At 34.3% G+C, this 16,929-nt stretch overlaps 1 protein-coding gene and 1 long non-coding RNA gene across 4 annotated transcripts; one reads left to right on the top strand and one right to left on the bottom strand.

Moving 5' to 3' along the window:
* The first annotated feature begins 2,384 nt into the window (after positions 1-2,384).
* On the top strand, positions 2,385-15,201 carry LOC143449301 (uncharacterized). The gene is made up of 2 exons (XR_013114547.1): positions 2,385-2,479; positions 14,710-15,201. It is a non-coding gene; the product is annotated as an uncharacterized LOC143449301 (long non-coding RNA).
* On the bottom strand, positions 4,698-14,521 carry LOC143449300 (heparan-sulfate 6-O-sulfotransferase 1-like). Of its 3 annotated transcripts, none has more exons than XM_076949442.1 (6): positions 13,955-14,521; positions 13,289-13,373; positions 10,444-10,583; positions 9,780-9,955; positions 9,340-9,510; positions 4,698-6,422 (listed from the first exon to the last, which is right to left on the bottom strand). In XM_076949442.1, the coding sequence occupies exons 1-6, from the start codon at positions 14,451-14,453 to the stop codon at positions 6,345-6,347; spliced, it is 1,149 nt and encodes a 382-aa protein (XP_076805557.1). In that variant the 5' UTR covers positions 14,454-14,521; the 3' UTR covers positions 4,698-6,344. The 3 variants fall into 3 exon arrangements, with proteins under 3 accessions (XP_076805557.1, XP_076805558.1, XP_076805559.1); XM_076949443.1 differs by having other exon boundaries at positions 9,813-9,955; XM_076949444.1 differs by lacking the exon at positions 13,955-14,521 and adding an exon at positions 13,797-13,948.
* Positions 15,202-16,929: the final 1,728 nt, after the last annotated feature.

The raw sequence follows: 16,929 nt of genomic DNA, 5'->3' as shown, positions 1-16,929 counted from the left end.
TTTCTGCCAGTCTTTAAACTTATAAATTAGACCGAGTTTGTTGCATATAGGTTAGCAACAAAGAGCGTTAAAAAGTTGATCGCCAGCTAACTAAATTTTCTAATCTCAAATATAGTATATTTGACAATTTTGAAAGGAAACACTGTTTGCCGTCATTTTCCAGTAGCCTACTGTCATTTTCCTTCGTCGCAGATATAGTTTATATTTGCCCTAATAAACAATGGAAATTTTTTATTATGATCTATAATAATTGATTGAATGAATGAATGATTGATTAATTGAAAAAAATAATTTATTACATGTTTGGGGGAAGACTGTTTGTAAGTCTGCAATTTGTTTTGTAATAAATAGTACAGATGAAATTCCGTATAGGACCCTTGGTACCTTTTAGCCTCGGGCCCATCTACCATTTAGGCTCAGGTCTCAGGACTATCGGCGTTAACCCGGCTTTGATAACAAAAGTTAACTTTCTGCAATATAAGGCTTTCTTTTACAATTTTACAATGAGTTTGCTATTCGTAGATCTTGATAATAACTACAGTTGCTTATATTGGAACATTTAAAATAATAATGTATGTAGGTCTTTTCGAGAAAATGGACGCAGTTGTAATTCAACATACTAATAAAACAAACAAAATCTGTACCCTGACAATGAATGACGTCCTCTGAGGGAGGAATGTTAACTCCGTGCTTGAGTGAACAATAGTTTACCTGGAATAAAGTAAATAGTTCTTACGCCGTGGCTTTACAACGTCTCTTATGTGTTTAACGACGGATAACGGACTATTGTATCGGTTGGTTACTTCGCAGCAGATTTTTAGCATATAGGCTACAGCGAAGTTTTTTCTAGAGGCACCAGCACAAATTTTTAGTGCTCTGTACGCGAAGAGTGATTTGGCTGAAGGTCGCAGGACAGGCAACTAAGACAAATGTCTGTTTCCGGCCAGTACAAAGTTTTTCTGCAGCAAATGATACCCGAAGTTCCTGTCAACGATACTGTGGAAGCAGATCACGTCATCAGACGAGCCCTGGCTTTGCTTAGGTTGTGTCACAATGATGTCCCGAACGCTTTTGAACTGCTAGATCAAAAACTGCAAGAAAACATTGGACTTTTTTGGAAAGTAGATTACGAACGCAGAAACAACGAAAAAATACGTAATGTCTAATTGAAATGAATAGTTCAAGTTGTTGTTATTCTGTATTACGTTACCATGCATATCACGCTACCACTAATGGATAACTATAGCAGCAATTCTTTCAGTTATTATTTTAATAGAAAACATAATGCGCCTCGTAATGTTTAAGTCTGGTTAAGTCATTTTGCTTGTTTCGAAACAATTCAGCGACTTAACATCGCATCAATGACATTGTTTTTGTAGTCTCAAATTATGACTCAGAATAGAAACAAAGAAGACCCAAATTTATATATGCTAATCTAAACGTACACACTGCATAGACACATCACACATACATTGCATGTTACTTAGTGTGCTTGAAACTTTTTGTCTGGGTTTAGAAGGCGTCATCTCTCTATTGTGATTTTTTGTCCTTATGGAATAAAGCAATGAGATTTTGACAGGTTATATCTGCTCCATAAGCTCTATAAGTCGAAAAAGAAATCAGGTTCGCGCCTTCAATTAGTATACCGTGCACAACTTCTTTCGTTCTGTGATTACGTGGTAGTGGTGCAACGTTATTTGATTGTATATACTGTAACCAAAACGAGCTTGATAGCAGGTCGTATAGGATGTAAACTTAAGTAAGGCATTTTTTGAGTTTTAAGCAGATGCAGTGTATTCTGTAGTAATGGAATTATACAGCATGAAAAAATAATACAACATCGCAAAAGAAGCCATAACACACTTTAGATGCAGCAAAACTATACACCAGCGGTCTAATTGGCGTCACCAAATAAAGAGCCAAATAAGCATGAGAACTGACGATCAATAAACTCATTTGTGGCTGGCTGGCTCATTCGTAACATTTTGACTTTATCTGACCTAATAACTTCTATACCGCACGTCGTACAAAGCTGAAATTTGTTTTGTGCTTGTTTCATAGCATTCTGAGCAGGTAAAAAAAATTGACCATGTTGACTTTTGGTTGCCCTACTTATAACCAAATAGATGCTATTGCTTTGAAACATGATATCTGTCACAGAGATAATAATACGAAGAAAGGGAAAACCAAATCCGATAAAGGGATGTGAAATAATAAGCTTTCTCAAACCAAAACAAAAGGTATTCGGGAATCCTTCGACAAGAAGCTTGTACAAGCCGCAATTAAGACTAAATATAAATTTGGTTTGGGTGCAAAAAACGAGAGAAGGCGTCGTGGCAAACTGAACTAGCTAATGAACTGCATAATCCGGTGAAAAAGAAAATTCCATGGCACCGAGATGTAGCTAAATTTATTGATGAAATTTGGACAGCTGATTTGGTTGAAATGCAGCGATTAGCAAATGGAATAAAGGTTAAAGGTATTTACTTATGGTGATTGATGTGATTTCTAAGTTTAGTTGGATAGTTCCTTCGAAAGATAAAAAAGGTGAAACGGTCGCTAATGCTTTTAAGAAAATATTCATGTAAAATAGAAACCCTAAACTTTTATGGATTGATAAGGGAAAAGAACTTTATAATAAGTACATGGATGAACTTTTAGAACATCATAATATTAAATTATATTTAATCGAAAATGAAGAAAAGATGGAGTCGAACAATTAAGACCAAAATGTGAAGGAAGTTCACCGAACAAAATTCAACTCAATACTTAAAAATATTACCTGTCATTCTTAATGAGTATAATAACAGTTATCATAAGTCCATAAAAATGTCTCCTGTAAAAGCAAGCACAAATAAAAACGAATCTATTATTTATTTTAATTTGTATGGTGGTATCAAAGCAATGAAAGCAAAACCAAAGTTCAAAGTTGGTGATACAGTTCGAATTTTAAAATACAAGCGGAAAACTTTGACGAAGGCTATACATCAAATTGGACAAAAAAATATATGTTATAACTGAAAAGGTTATTCGAAAATACTAAAGAAAAAACTAGCATTAGTTAATTTGAAAGGTTATAATGATAAGTTTAATACTTGGGCTCAACTTGAAAATTTAAAACGACTTTAAATTTAGGCATTTGATCAGTAGACCTATATTTTTTCTTCACCTGATGACGTTTAGCAGGACGTAACCAGACATGCGTGACGACATAGCTTATTCTTGCGCTTTTAAGTTTTCACTTTAAGCCGTCGCTACTGGGAAACGTATTTAAACCGTTTGGTGTTATCTACATTACATATAAAAGATGTTTTGCGGATTTCTTACATCAGATAACTTTATCAATTCCTAAAAATATTGATACACGAAAATGGAATAAGGGGGTCTTAACCTATAGTATTATGAATTACACATCAAAACTTACCGAAGAATCAATAAATCAGCAAATCGATTCTGCTTTTTAAGTTTGGAGTAAACATTTTAAACTTAAATTTAAAAAGATTGAGCGAGAACCTGTAGATATTAAAATTAGTTTTTGTCAAAAAGAACATGGTGACAGATGTCCATTTAATTTAATGGCTCAGGTCGTGTTTTTCCACACGCTTTGATCCAGGTCCTGGTATTGATGGTGACTTACATTTTGATGAGGATAAAAATAGGACTGATGAAGAGACACCTCTTGGAAATAGACACTGCTTAGGTTTAACACATTCTCTTTCAATTTTGATTCAGTTATTTTTCAACTTATAAAACTGAGTGATCTAAAGTTTAGATTCTAAACTATCCCATAATATAGCCTATTATCAAAAGATGATATTGCAAGAATACAAATGGTAGACCTAAAGTGAAAATATTTGATGAAAATGGAATTGTGATAAAAGTAAAGTCTATAGAAGATGATAAAATAAAATTGATTATTTCGTAAAGTTCTTAAGGTTAAAAAACTGATTCTAGATAAAACATATAAAAATATCATTTAACCCCTTAAACTTGCATGACCTCAAATTTCTAAATTATATCCTAGTACTTGAAATTTAAAAATTACTTTAAGATATTCCTAACATTTTTAAAATATCATAATCACTCCAAAATCCTAAACTGTCCTGGTTCAAAACCTCAAATTTTAAAACTGTGCTGGTACCACCATTTCATATATTACTTCAGCACCCATTATACTGGCTGAAACTACCGGAAAGCTAACTGAAACAAATTCAGAAATCCGCATCCCTCCAAAGGCAACATTAACCCTACTTAGTCAAAGCAACTTTTTGTTTACTGCAATAGATAGCCTAGGGTACGAGATACAGAGCAACCTGAAAGGTTGTTATGGGGATGAAACCCCCGTCTCCGTGAGACAATTCATAAGTCAGGAAGGTAAAGAGGAGGTCATGGACTTAAATAAATGCCGCTCGAAATAATTGGATGCTCAACTCTTTGTTATTATGAAAACAATGGGTGCCTAGTGGGCAATCATTCAGCTCAATTATGAATGTTGAAAACAAAATTTGGTTGCCATGGCACCGAGAGTCCGAGACACCTGAAAATCCGACCCTGCTTGGCATACAAGATATCTACCTGTATCAATATCATGAACCTTATACCTATACTTTAGATCAGTGGTCTTCTACCTTTTTTGTGAAATTACAACTTTTTGAAAACCCCCTTTTCGGCGTTCTGGGTCAAAATCGCCCCTATGATTATTTTTCTACGAATGTATTTGCTTCTTGCGATGAACAATATGCTTTGAAATTATCACAAAAAAAATAGAACAATCAGAAACAAGCAAGTATGACCTTATGCAATAATAGCGCGGTGAATAAAAGATACATATTTATAAAATCATAACTTGGAAGGCAATGATAACAGCGTCTTCCACTCCTTAAAGACTAAAATCTCCCTCCAACTTCAAAAATTGTCACAATTGCCCCCTTGCTCTAGAGTCTAGACTCTAGATCGGGGGTGTTCAAATGGCAGATCTCGATCCGGATCTTTTAAACTTTTTGTGTGGATCTTCCAATGTAGTCTTGAAACAATCTTGCAGCTGTGGCACACTTCACTTTTGACTTTTACAAAGTTATAAATAAGTTGTAAGCCCTACAATGTAGGGTACATTTACATAAATAAAGCACCATCAAAATTAAAGTATGTCCAATATGTTTACTATTCGTATTTAGTGGATCATCATGTTGCCAGGTTTGACTGTGGTGGATCATGGCAGAAATCATTTGAACACCCCTGCTCTAGATCATTCGTTCTCCACACACCGAATGGCAACTCCAATAAACCATACAGCATGAAAAATGGCGTTGCACAATGAGTGTCGATGTTATGATAAACAATGTGACGCATGTACATAGGTGGGCAATACCGCGGTACTGTAGTACCGAGTTACTGTACTGCAGAACTCTTTTCAAGAAATTTCCGTCGATCCTGGTACTTTTCGCGTGATTATTTCAAACTTTTAACAAGTATGTTTTCAAAATTAATCCTTAATAGCAAGTTTAGCAGCATGTTGATCTTTATTAATTTAGAAATGTCAAGTAAAATTTCAAACGAATAACGTCAGATATGTTTTGACCTGGAATAACCTTTACCGGGGGCATAATAGCGGCAAACAATGCACTTGCAGCAGCATCTTTTTCACAAAAAGTACCGGTACCGTTACCGACGGTACTTTCAAAGTACCGACTGCCCACCTCTGTGCTTGTATAGTGAGTCGTCAGGAAAACTGACTGGACTTAGTTTAGATTGACTCAAGCCACAACTTAACTTGAATCACAACTCAAAGTCATTTGATTCACAATTAAAATTGAGTTGACTTGGGTCAAAGAAATGCTTTGGTTACAACACTTGTACAAAATTGTTAAGAAAAAATGTATTGTAACTTAAGAAAAACAAAGCAATCGGGAACCACCAACATGTTTCTACTTATTCGTTCCGATGGCAATTGTATGTAATTATTGAGGTTCAAGTAAAAATGTAAAATAAAAAAAGAACAATAGTAAAACCATCGGCTTATTTCCACTTGTTCGTTAAGGTGGCAATTGTATGTGACTATTGAGCGCAAATTTTAATTCATCCAGAATATTATACAATGTATTATCATGTAAAGGATAGCTGAAAAATTCTGTTGCTTTCACAAAGTTTAGCCAAATCCGTTGACCAACATCTGGTGGAATGCATTTGATACCCTTATATCAAACTGCAATTGACGTATGTATAGAGCTCTGCAAGAACTACCAACAATGTTCTCATCAGCTTGGCCAGTGGCATGTCATGGTTGCGTCCATATTCGTATATACATTCATTGCTGGCAGACAGTGCAAGAATCCAAGGTAAAAATCTTAAGACTTCGAGAATCTGAGCGTTTGGTTCAATCGTTCATTAAATAATTTCACGGCATATTCATAAAGATCCACATCCTTGAAAAGAAAAGACATTTTAAAAATAAAAAATTAAGATAAGTAGTTTAAATCATTTTTACACAATTTCTTTAATATACAACAATTGTAAGTAGGAATAGGTTCTATTAAAAAGTGGATAACTTTAGAACTTTTGTATTGGGTGTGTATACATATTAATACAAGGTCTTGTTGTAGTTAGTTGAAGTGAACAGCACACAATCATATGAAGCGGATAAATTATAATATAAAATTTAAAAAATAAAAACCACTAAAAACTCCAAAGATGATTAGAGTAATACCATCTACAAAAATATCTGTTAATGGATTTGTTGCGTTTATTTACCACTTCGATTATAACAGAAAAAAAAACAGAAAGCTAAAATCTTGATCAAAGAGTTATTTTCATATATAGTAAGAAGGTTGCAATCAGCTAAATTTGCAAAAAAATACAAACAAACACAGAAACAACATACACTACAAACTATTTGATGGTTCAGTGGCAGCTCATTTGCCTCATTAATGCGAAGCTGAAGGGGCCTATTCTGTCACTTCAAATTTCTGTTATTAAAAATTTCTATTCTGATTCTACTATCTACACATCTTCCCTGAACCATTCAGGCTAATTTAAGAAATAAGAAATCTAAGCTAAGTAAAATTGAACTGACAAGTTTCCACTCCATATTAGTTTAAACTTTATAATTGTTAAAACAGGAAGTCAGAAAGCTAATACATTTGATTAAGCCAATACATTTGAATGGATAAACGGTGTCTTACATGTCAGACCACAGGAAACATTGAATACCTCCACAATATCCAAATACCATAATATAATTTAGTAAACAAATCTCAAAAAAGCAGGATGAAAATACAACAACTTGAAAAAAGTATGGGATTAAAGTGCAAGTAAAACATTAAAATTAGTCTTACTACAGTATTACAAAATATATGTAACGTGAAGTTCGTAACGTCCAATCGTTTACTTTTCACTATTGACTGTTTGAAGCAAAAAATGTAGTGATAACTATTCATGTTATAGTATAATAAAACGATAAAATGCTCACAAACAATCAATGAAATCCAAAAAGTGGCTAAGCCTGGAGAGCTTAAAACAAACAGGGTGTTACACTACAGTGTTGCTATAATGATAGAAGGTTGGCAATTCCATACTTAATTGCCAACGACATGAACTTTGAGGTGAAATATGTGTGGGTGTACTATATATATACATTTAAATTACGTTTCTTTATAAACTCTTAACTTAATTTCGTGTTGAACTTGCACTTTTGCAAGTAATGTAACTATAACAAAGTTCCATTTTTTTTTGCAATTATCAGGTATACTTTTTTGAGAAAAAACTATTATATCTGGGTAGGTTTTCAGGGGTACACGTAAGTACTTTGGATTCCCTGAGTTCACTTGGTTTCATTGTTTTTTCTTAGATTTCATATATTTTCTTACATTTCTTGAACTTAATGATAAAAAATTGCATGCTCAACAAAAACATTTGAAAAATCTTTGCTTCAGGGAGCCCTGAAAACCCAACAAAATCCGAGTCTCTATACCACGGGTCGGCAACATTTAGCATTGAAAGATCCCTTTGGTCTCGTTTCCGCCAAACTAAAACCTACTCTGAGCCACAACACTTAATTGACTACTTAAAACAAAAAACCTAACGCTACATATATAATTCGAACTAATGCTTTACATTTACAGTACATGTAAAAACTTCAGTAGTTACCCTCACAAAATTCTTAATACAACGATGACAATCCACATAGTCACCAAACAAGGACCAATATCCAAGACATGCGAACTCGAAAAAAACAAGCTTAGGATTTAGTGAGTGGCAAGCAGTCATGCGTGGTGGTTGGACGATTCAACCGCGGACGGTTCAACCCAGGACCTTTCGACCTAGAACGATTCAACCCACAGGAGATTCAACCCACGGACGATTCAACCCAGAACGATTCAACCCAGAACGATTCAACCCCGGACGATTCAACCCATGGACCATTCAACCCATGACGATTCAACCCACGGACGATTCAACCTTCGGACCTTTAAACCCACCCACGATTATGCCCGCGAAAATCACTGTGTAGTATTTATATAAGATTTTCCACGTCCGAATAAAACATTCTGAATAATAATTAATCAGAAAAAACGCATTTTACACAGTGACACTAATAAACACCATGATTTATTCACATTAAGTTTTCCTAAATGAGCTCGTTGGCTTTGAGTCGCGGGAGTCGAATTACAGAGATGAAAGAGCCGCACGCGGCTCGAGAGCAGCGGGTTGCCGACCTATGGTTTAGAGCAGGGGTTCCCAACCGGTGGTACGCGTACCACTAGTGGTGCGCGAGAGCTTTTCAGGTGGTACGTGAGCAGCTCTCCGTTGCATGCGATATATAGTATAGTAATATAACAATTTAATTTTGAGTTGCTAAAATATGCGAACTACACTTTTATTTCTTTCCGTACTAAATTCTCTGCACTCAGTAAGCTACTTTTGTCGATCTTGCTCCCTGCTGTCATTGTTATTAATACAATGCACTATTATTAATTAACTATTATTAATTGTTATTAATTAATTTGAAAATAGTGGTACGTGTTGACAATCCGTGGCGGCTAAGTGGTACGAGAACATAAAAAGGTTGGGAACCCCTGGTTTAGAGGAACTGGCTTTTCAGTACCTAGAATAGCCGTGACTTGTACAATGTACACTTAAACTCATTTACAAACTACAGCATTAATGTGTTCCTCGTAATTAATTTGTTCATCTCATAACGACAAACTAAAGGACAAAATATTTACATTCCAAATTCTTTAAATTTGGAAGCATTTCATTTTTTGTTTGTATGGGGTGTTGCTACGTGTCTCACATAGCATTATCTAGCTATGTGTGAAAAGTAAAAATTTATTTTCTACTCACCAAAGCATTTAGCTGCCTTATTTTGTGTATAATGTCTTCAGTTTCATTCACTGATGAAGCATAAGTATCATTTCTGTCGAAGAAATCTATGTTGAACTTCAAATTAAAAGAGTTTTCGAAAAGAAACTGTGTCGCTTTTTGCCTTTCGGTCAATCCAAAAAATACCATTTCCTGCAATGATAGTTAAAAATGCACTTGAATACAAGATTGAAAAGAAGTTTAATAAATATAAAAATACAATGATAACTCATTAACATAACCCTTAAGTAACTTAACTGGTCCCAGTAAAATTTGTTTAGCAATGGTTTTATTTTAACAAGTATGTATAAGTGAAAAGGCTTTAATAAGTGCCCTTAGCTTGTAGTTGATAACCTTCCGCTGTAAATGTCAAACAACAAGTTTATAATCTTCCATAAAAATTACACCTTTGCTTGTACTACCTGAAGATTCTTCTTTGCACTTTCCAGCATTACCTTTCCAGCTGTTGCAAAGGACATTCCACTGCCATCACAACCAATTTTTTTCAAGTCAGCCAGCATGTATGTTTGCCTATTGTTTGCCATATTTGTAGAACAATTCATAAACTCACTTAAAGGTACACCAGACCAATTCTCCCCTAAAAAAATAACAAACAAAATCTTAATACATTGAATTAAAGCCAGAAGCAAAGCTATAAAACGTGTCTTCAAGAATCATGAGAAAGCAATTTTCATATAAGTGTAGTAAATGAACACTAAATGCATGTGAAATAACATGCTATTACTTTTAATTAGTCTATTTTATTTTAGGCAAAAGCTACAGTATCAAGCAGTGAAATATATATTAATTATTAATGTATGATATTAAATATATTACCTTATTTACGATAAAGTGTAATACTGTAGTAACAATAAATATCTAATTTTGGAATGTAACATAATATATGTTAACACACCACACAAGTTTTTTAATATTGTGAAATGATAATGCAATAACGAAAACAAAACTTTATAGATTCTAACCTGTGTATAATGCTGAAGATTAAAGAATGTGACAACTACACACTAGCACAACATATCCTGTGTACGCAACCCTTTAACATTTCTAGGTTATGCTGCTGCTTACCTGCCCAGCAAAAGGTGTAATCATACTTCTTTCCGTTGCATAATAAATACGACGTGTCCCATGTAGCCCCACGAGCAACATGTTTCCACTCACTTAGATATCGAGCAACAGGTTCTCGTAGCATTGTAATATAAAAATATCTTTAATAAAAAGAGGACAGTGTAAGTTTTTGCTTAGCTTTATGCAATTGGTTATGTTAAAGACAACAGGTGGAACAAAACTGAAGCTATGCGTCTTTGCAAAATCGCTTTTCCAGAGAATGAATAGTATTACAAGTAATTGATTAATAGTTTGCATACAAACATGTCAACCAAGTTTACAACACAACATGTTTCTGCATACATATATCCTCATACAATACACTAACAATCTAACACTTAAGTCCATCTACACTGGATGGTAATGTGTTTGAAATGTACAATGCATCTGCACTGGGCATATGACTTGCATTGGCGCAGCTTACTGAAATTATGTGTTTCAAAAAACAACATCTGCACTTTGCAGTGTAACATAATTATCATCTTATGATAAAACAATATGCTGTCTGATCAGATAAATGAGGGCAGAACAATTGTGGTTTGACTGTACATCATGTGGTTGCATTAAATTTTAAGTAAAAGTTGATGGCATGATTCTACCTGAAGTAGATTCATTGTCACAGTGATCTCCCACAATATGTCTAGTATGAAGAATAACACGGTTACACACAATTTCATTGAAGCTGTAACCACTTCATGGTACATAAATCTTAAAATTGATGTCATCTTTCAGTTTCTTGTTAACCTAACTTGGTTTTCATAATATTGGTAGCATAAATATTCCTTCTAATCTAACATCTATTAAACCCTAAATACCTAAAATCTTGTGTTTGAAAGTCCATTCTCCTAACCTAACTGAAAGGATTACACGACCAACTTAAGATGAAACAGCCACTGTCTTAATTAAATTATATTGTATGAAGTCTCGCAAGCAAGTAAGTCACAGTCCACATTGTAAAGTTATACCCAGATAGAAACGTAGATTAGGTTAAAAAATGACTGATACATCCCAACAAAACTTGATGCATAATATTGCACTTATTTACCAGTTAAATATAGGTCAAATTAGTTATCACCCACCATACTCGATACACAACTATAGAGAGAGAGACTAGTTTTGAGGTGTCAGCTTATGTATTATCACTTTTAAATTGTATTTTTTAATTTTGGTTTTGTCATACTTAGGTCATCTACAATTATAAGACAAAGATTGCTGACTCATTTTCGCTTAATCAACGATTGCGCTGGGTATTTCGATTCCACACAACTTATATCTCGATTTGACAAACCTGGTGACGCCAAAATATTTGAGCACTTTTTTTTTTGCATTTAGTTAATACTTTCTACGAATCAAAAAATCACATATAATTGGAATTTTTAATGAACAACTTTGCTGTATAATTTTATGGTCTGTTCAGGGTTCAGGTAAGGGTTTCGAGTTAAAAATTCTGGTAGGATTCTGCAACTGAAAAAAGTTTGGCAACCACTGCTAGACCTTAACTAAAAATCATAACAAGATCTAACCAGAACATTGCTTACAACAGCCCACTTTTCTCTGAACAAGTTCTAGCGGCTTTTGTGGTTTTGATGAACATTTTGTAACACGAATACTAATCAACATAGATAGCATATCTTTATGATGTCAATATTTTCTGCCGTAAAACAACATTGATACAATAAATTTAATTGCATCAAATAAGGTGGACCTTAGTAAAAACTTTCACAAAATTATTTATCTAAGTAGGTTACAAAAATTGGGTAACTAAATTTGTAGCCATGTACAGCACTTTGCGGTTTCTTTTTACTCTAGACTATTTTGGTGCACAAGCTGATGCTATTTTTAACCCTTTGATTTTATTGACAACACGTCTGCAAATGTTCAATAATTTCTCAACACCCCAACAATTTTGAAAAGTTGGCACTCTTGTGTTTCACTTATGCCAAGACAAACAAAGCATGATTTTATAGTTTTTACAGCATTAGCCTATTTCATAGAGTACAGAATTTATATAAAGAAGCCAACAGTCTCATTAACCATTGCTATCAGCTAAAAAAACAAAGCGTGGATACCCAATCGCCTTCACATGGCTCTGACGTGCTTAGTGTTGCGTATTGTATTGTTTATTTTTTGCCATTACTAAAACAAAATTGTGAGTGAAATTAGTCTCAAAGTAGTCATATTTTATTCACTCCATATAATTATAGTCTTACAGCAGTCTAAACACGTAATAGTTTTTTTAATCCAACCATTTGTATCCGGTTTGTGCTTTTACAGCATTGCCTGTGCAAAATAAACAGAGAGAAGCAAATAACTTTTAAGCGCTCGTGGTTCTGCTTCTACTTTGAAAAAAGAGCAACTAACAGATCTAACAATCAACCGTTCTAATAACCCAACTGAACTAATTACAACATAATTCATATTATGTTACAAATCAAACAGTTTTGTAAAAGTTTGTAAACAACTTTCTGAACTGAAAACAAACTCTACTAAACTAAGTGATATTGATTATTATAAATAAAGAATATTGAAGCCAAGTTGGGTGGTAGAGCGGTAAGGGTGCCAGGCTTACAATTACTCTACCCGGGTTCGTAACCCAATACTATTGTTGGTGTGTGTCAACCTGAACTTGTGCATAGACAAGCGAGTCGGTTTGAGCAATGAGGATTCATGGCCAAGTCTTGCAAAAACTTTTCTCAGTGCTAAAAGGTTTCCGATACCGCACCATGACATAATGGTATCGTATGAATCATTTAACAAGTATAAAACAATGCAAACAGTTGTTTGAAAAAATAACTTTACTAATCACCTCCTAGTTATATTTGTGAGTGGAAAGTACTGTGGCACACATTCTGTTAAAGATGTCCAATCAGCATGCAAACCACAAGCCCAACCTAGAAAACAACAAAGCTAGAATAGTTATTATAATTACAAAAGATTTTTTCTTTGCACATAAAAAACATGTGAATAAAAAAACACAGTGAAGCCTCAGATCATTATGACTGCCCTAATAACAAAATCCCTATGATTATATTACAAAATCACTATTTTTGGCCCACCATTTTTCCAACTTTTTCATGCAATTTGATCTCAATAAAGCCTCAGTGTCCTGACTGCAATTACTTGATTCTCGGTCCCAAACATTGTTTTACCTTGCCTAATCTTTTACATGACCAATCAATTTAATTGTTATTAAATACTGATCAAGAAAACAGAAGCTTTGGGAGGTAATTAAGACAAAAAATATCAAACATGCTGCCCAAGGTGTAGTTTGCAAGTGTAATATACGAAACAAAATTAATAGTAAACGACCGCACCTGGAGACAAGATGACCGACCCTGCTTTAAACATAATCCTGGTAAAGTGACCATCCAAGTAATGGGACGAGTTTTGTTAGTCCCAAGGACGGTTTTTTTGCTGAGGTTCCACTGTATGTGACATAGAATTATGTGAATTTATAAAGTTTGAAATATACCTGTAGTAAATCGACTGAATAACCATTCTGAATCATCACTTGGTCGTAAGCAAGTACGTTTTTTAGTTTTTTTATTTTTCTTTATTAGTTTCTTCTCACATCTCCGTTCTAGTTGCAAGTCAAACACTAAATGTCTTCCAAAAGTTGACCCACCAGTCTTTTGCATATGCAAAAATACAATGATATCAGTACCATTTATGTCAAAATTTTTTTCATACGGTATAGTCTCCTTTCCATTCTTTTTATACTTTCCGATTGGTTGAGATTTGGAAATTTTTGTAGAAGAATAGTTTACAGTGGGTTGAAAGAACGGAGCAGTGTAATGAAATGATGAATACTGTTTTCTTAAAGCTGTATCTTTATAGTTGGTATATTTTGGAAGTGTTCTGAAAGAAGAACTGTAGTATGTTCTCAGTGATACCATCATCAACACACACAAAATCAAACATAAAATAAACTTTCTTCGTGATGCCAAAATACCACTTGAAATATGAAACATTGCAAATCAGGCATTCCTAGCTACAAAATAATCCTACAGGTTTAATTCTAAATAAATACACAAAAATAGAGATAAAAACTTCACCATGAACATTATGTAAATAAGGTTAACAAGCTCCACAATTTGTTGCAAAGATTTATTTCCTGCCATAGCCACCGACTGCCACCGTCACATTTTGGTGCATAACTTATCTTGACAGTCTAAGATTAACAAAGAAAGCATATAATCAAATCAAATCCATTTTTTTGTCTTTCAGATCTCAACATACTGACATTTCCATTTCCTACGCCAAAACCTATAAAAAGTTTATTTGTTATTGAGATGCTTCCATATTTTTCAACTACTGAATTTAAACTTGTCTCTTTGGTATCAGTCTTCTTTATATCTCAACATACCAAAGTGATTTCAGTTTTCAGCTGTTCCTTAATGTTTCTTTCTTGTATCTATCTGAGATTTGGTTAAGTGTGCAACTCAGAGGATGTTCTTATGGTTGTGTTGGTTGTTTTTTCATCTGTTTTCTTGGTGCTCAAGGGTTTTGTTTGGCATTTAAGCCCTTGCATCTTGTCGCTTCTTTTTTTTGTTTTCTCTGGTTGAACTTGTAGGTTCTTCATGTTCTGCCCTTTGATTTGCTTGCATCTCAGATTGATTAATTCATTTTAGGTTTTGCAGTGTCCTAATGGACTTGTGATAATATTATGAATTAATGTAATATAAGATTATGTACGACATAGAATTCTCATCTATCGAATCAGCGAAGCATAACACTGCGTGACGTAATCGATTGCTTGCCTGTTATTGTGCGTGCATTACGAGTTATCACTTATCAGTCTCTTCTTGCTATTACGTTCAACGCCGCAACATGTCTTTATGCTGTTGCTGTGACAATGTTTTATCTTGATGTATTTGTTCAAAGAAGCTTCAATATAATCAGAATATACAATTGTCAAGGTGTACAATTAATTTACTAAGATTAAGAAAAGCAGAACAACGACCTTGAGGCTCATTTACCATCGAGGACAATAAACATTTCAACCGACAAACGTTGTAGTGATTTGGTCGCCTTTACAGGATAAGGTACGACATACAACCATTTCATTACAGACTTTCGGGGCAATCTTTAAACTTTGAGTAGAGTGATGTGAACAGTATAAACATGAAATCATTTGTCCTTCATATTCAATCTTAAAGCGGAGGCTTTTAAAATAAATATATGAAGGCAATTGTAGGTTTTCAGGATTATTCTTTTTGTGTTTACTTGCATTAGTTCATCTTTCATCTTAATTATTCCGTGTCTAGTTTTCCCAAAAATTGCTGAGTGCCTTGATAGCCAAGGTCTTCATAGTTTTGTCTTTTAAAATGGGTGTGAGGGTAATCGATGGGAACACATCTTACCGCCAAACTTAACTTTTTGCACATGCTGCTGCGTTACTGCAGTCCTCAATCCTTTCAAAAGCCTTTTCAAGCTAACAGCCTAGCTGTTAGAGTCGCATGTAATGTTATAGGTAGTCCCTGGTTTCTTAATAATGCCATGTGTTAACTCGAAAAGTATTTTTGCGTTATTCAAGATTTCATAAAATTCCTATCTGCTTGCTTGTTTTGACAGTTTCAATAAAAACTTCACGACAAATAGTGATGCGGCGCAGGCACGTAACCCGTCTGTCTGCTGACAAGTTCGGCAAAGGTTATAGGCAGGGCTTCAATACTGTCCTTATTTCTAAGAAAGCTCATTAGTTTTGACTTATGTCCTTATTTTTCACAATACTGTAGTCTAAACCAATTCTAAATGCAGAGTTTTTTCATCTCCTTTTCCGGCATACCGTTTTATTAGCCTCATCAATGAAGGGAAGTAATACATTCATGCATACTACTATAATATTTCTATTTGTATATAACTAATTCAAGTGCACAACCACAGAAAGCCTATTAATAGGCTACTAGTAAAGCGCAACGAATGTCATTACACAGTGCTGTTGCGCTGTTACTGATACACGACTGCGGCTAAATTGGTATTATTTTATTAGCAAATAACATGTGCCGAAGCACAGGCATAACTTGACGAGGAGATAGTCTCAAAAGAAGGTTTCTTTGCCTCTATGTCAAAAAGACAACTGAATGGGAAATTCGAACAGGGAATTAAGAGAAAAAACGCAATAATTCTTCAGACAAATAAACATGGAGTCCTGCCGCTACCTAACGAGCAGGATGGTGAACACTACACTTGACCTCAGCTACCCAAATTTTGACGTCATCTGGTTGTGCACTTGCATACTAGTAGGGATGTGCTGCGAGGAAGATTATTTGGGTTCGTGCGAACCCGAATATCATGAAATTCGACATGAATGAATCATGAATCTGTTTGTATTAAGACCAAACAATAAAATTTCATCCAAAAATTGTCAAGTCTTGTTTGTAGCATGATGTAATCGTTAAACAAATATCGCTTTGTTTCAAAAAATAATGTTTGGAAAACGATTGC

The sequence above is a fragment of the Clavelina lepadiformis genome, chromosome 3 (assembly GCF_947623445.1).
Source record: "Clavelina lepadiformis chromosome 3, kaClaLepa1.1, whole genome shotgun sequence".
NCBI classification, from domain to species: domain Eukaryota; kingdom Metazoa; phylum Chordata; class Ascidiacea; order Aplousobranchia; family Clavelinidae; genus Clavelina; species Clavelina lepadiformis.
Note: the sequence above shows the minus strand (reverse complement) of the source record. Positions and strands in the feature narration are given on the sequence as shown.

Bases quoted from the DNA above. Each gene is read 5' to 3' on its own strand.
- LOC143449300 (XM_076949442.1), bottom strand. From the start codon at position 14,453: ATGTTTCATATTTCAAGTGGTATTTTGGCATCACGAAGAAAGTTTATT. The intron at 9,511-9,779 runs GTAGTACAAGCA...CTATCATTGCAG, and splicing joins GTGCAAAGAAGAATCTTCAG to GAAATGGTATTTTTTGGATT. The intron at 6,423-9,339 runs GTGAGTAGAAAA...TTTCTTTTCAAG, and splicing joins TAAGGCAGCTAAATGCTTTG to GATGTGGATCTTTATGAATA.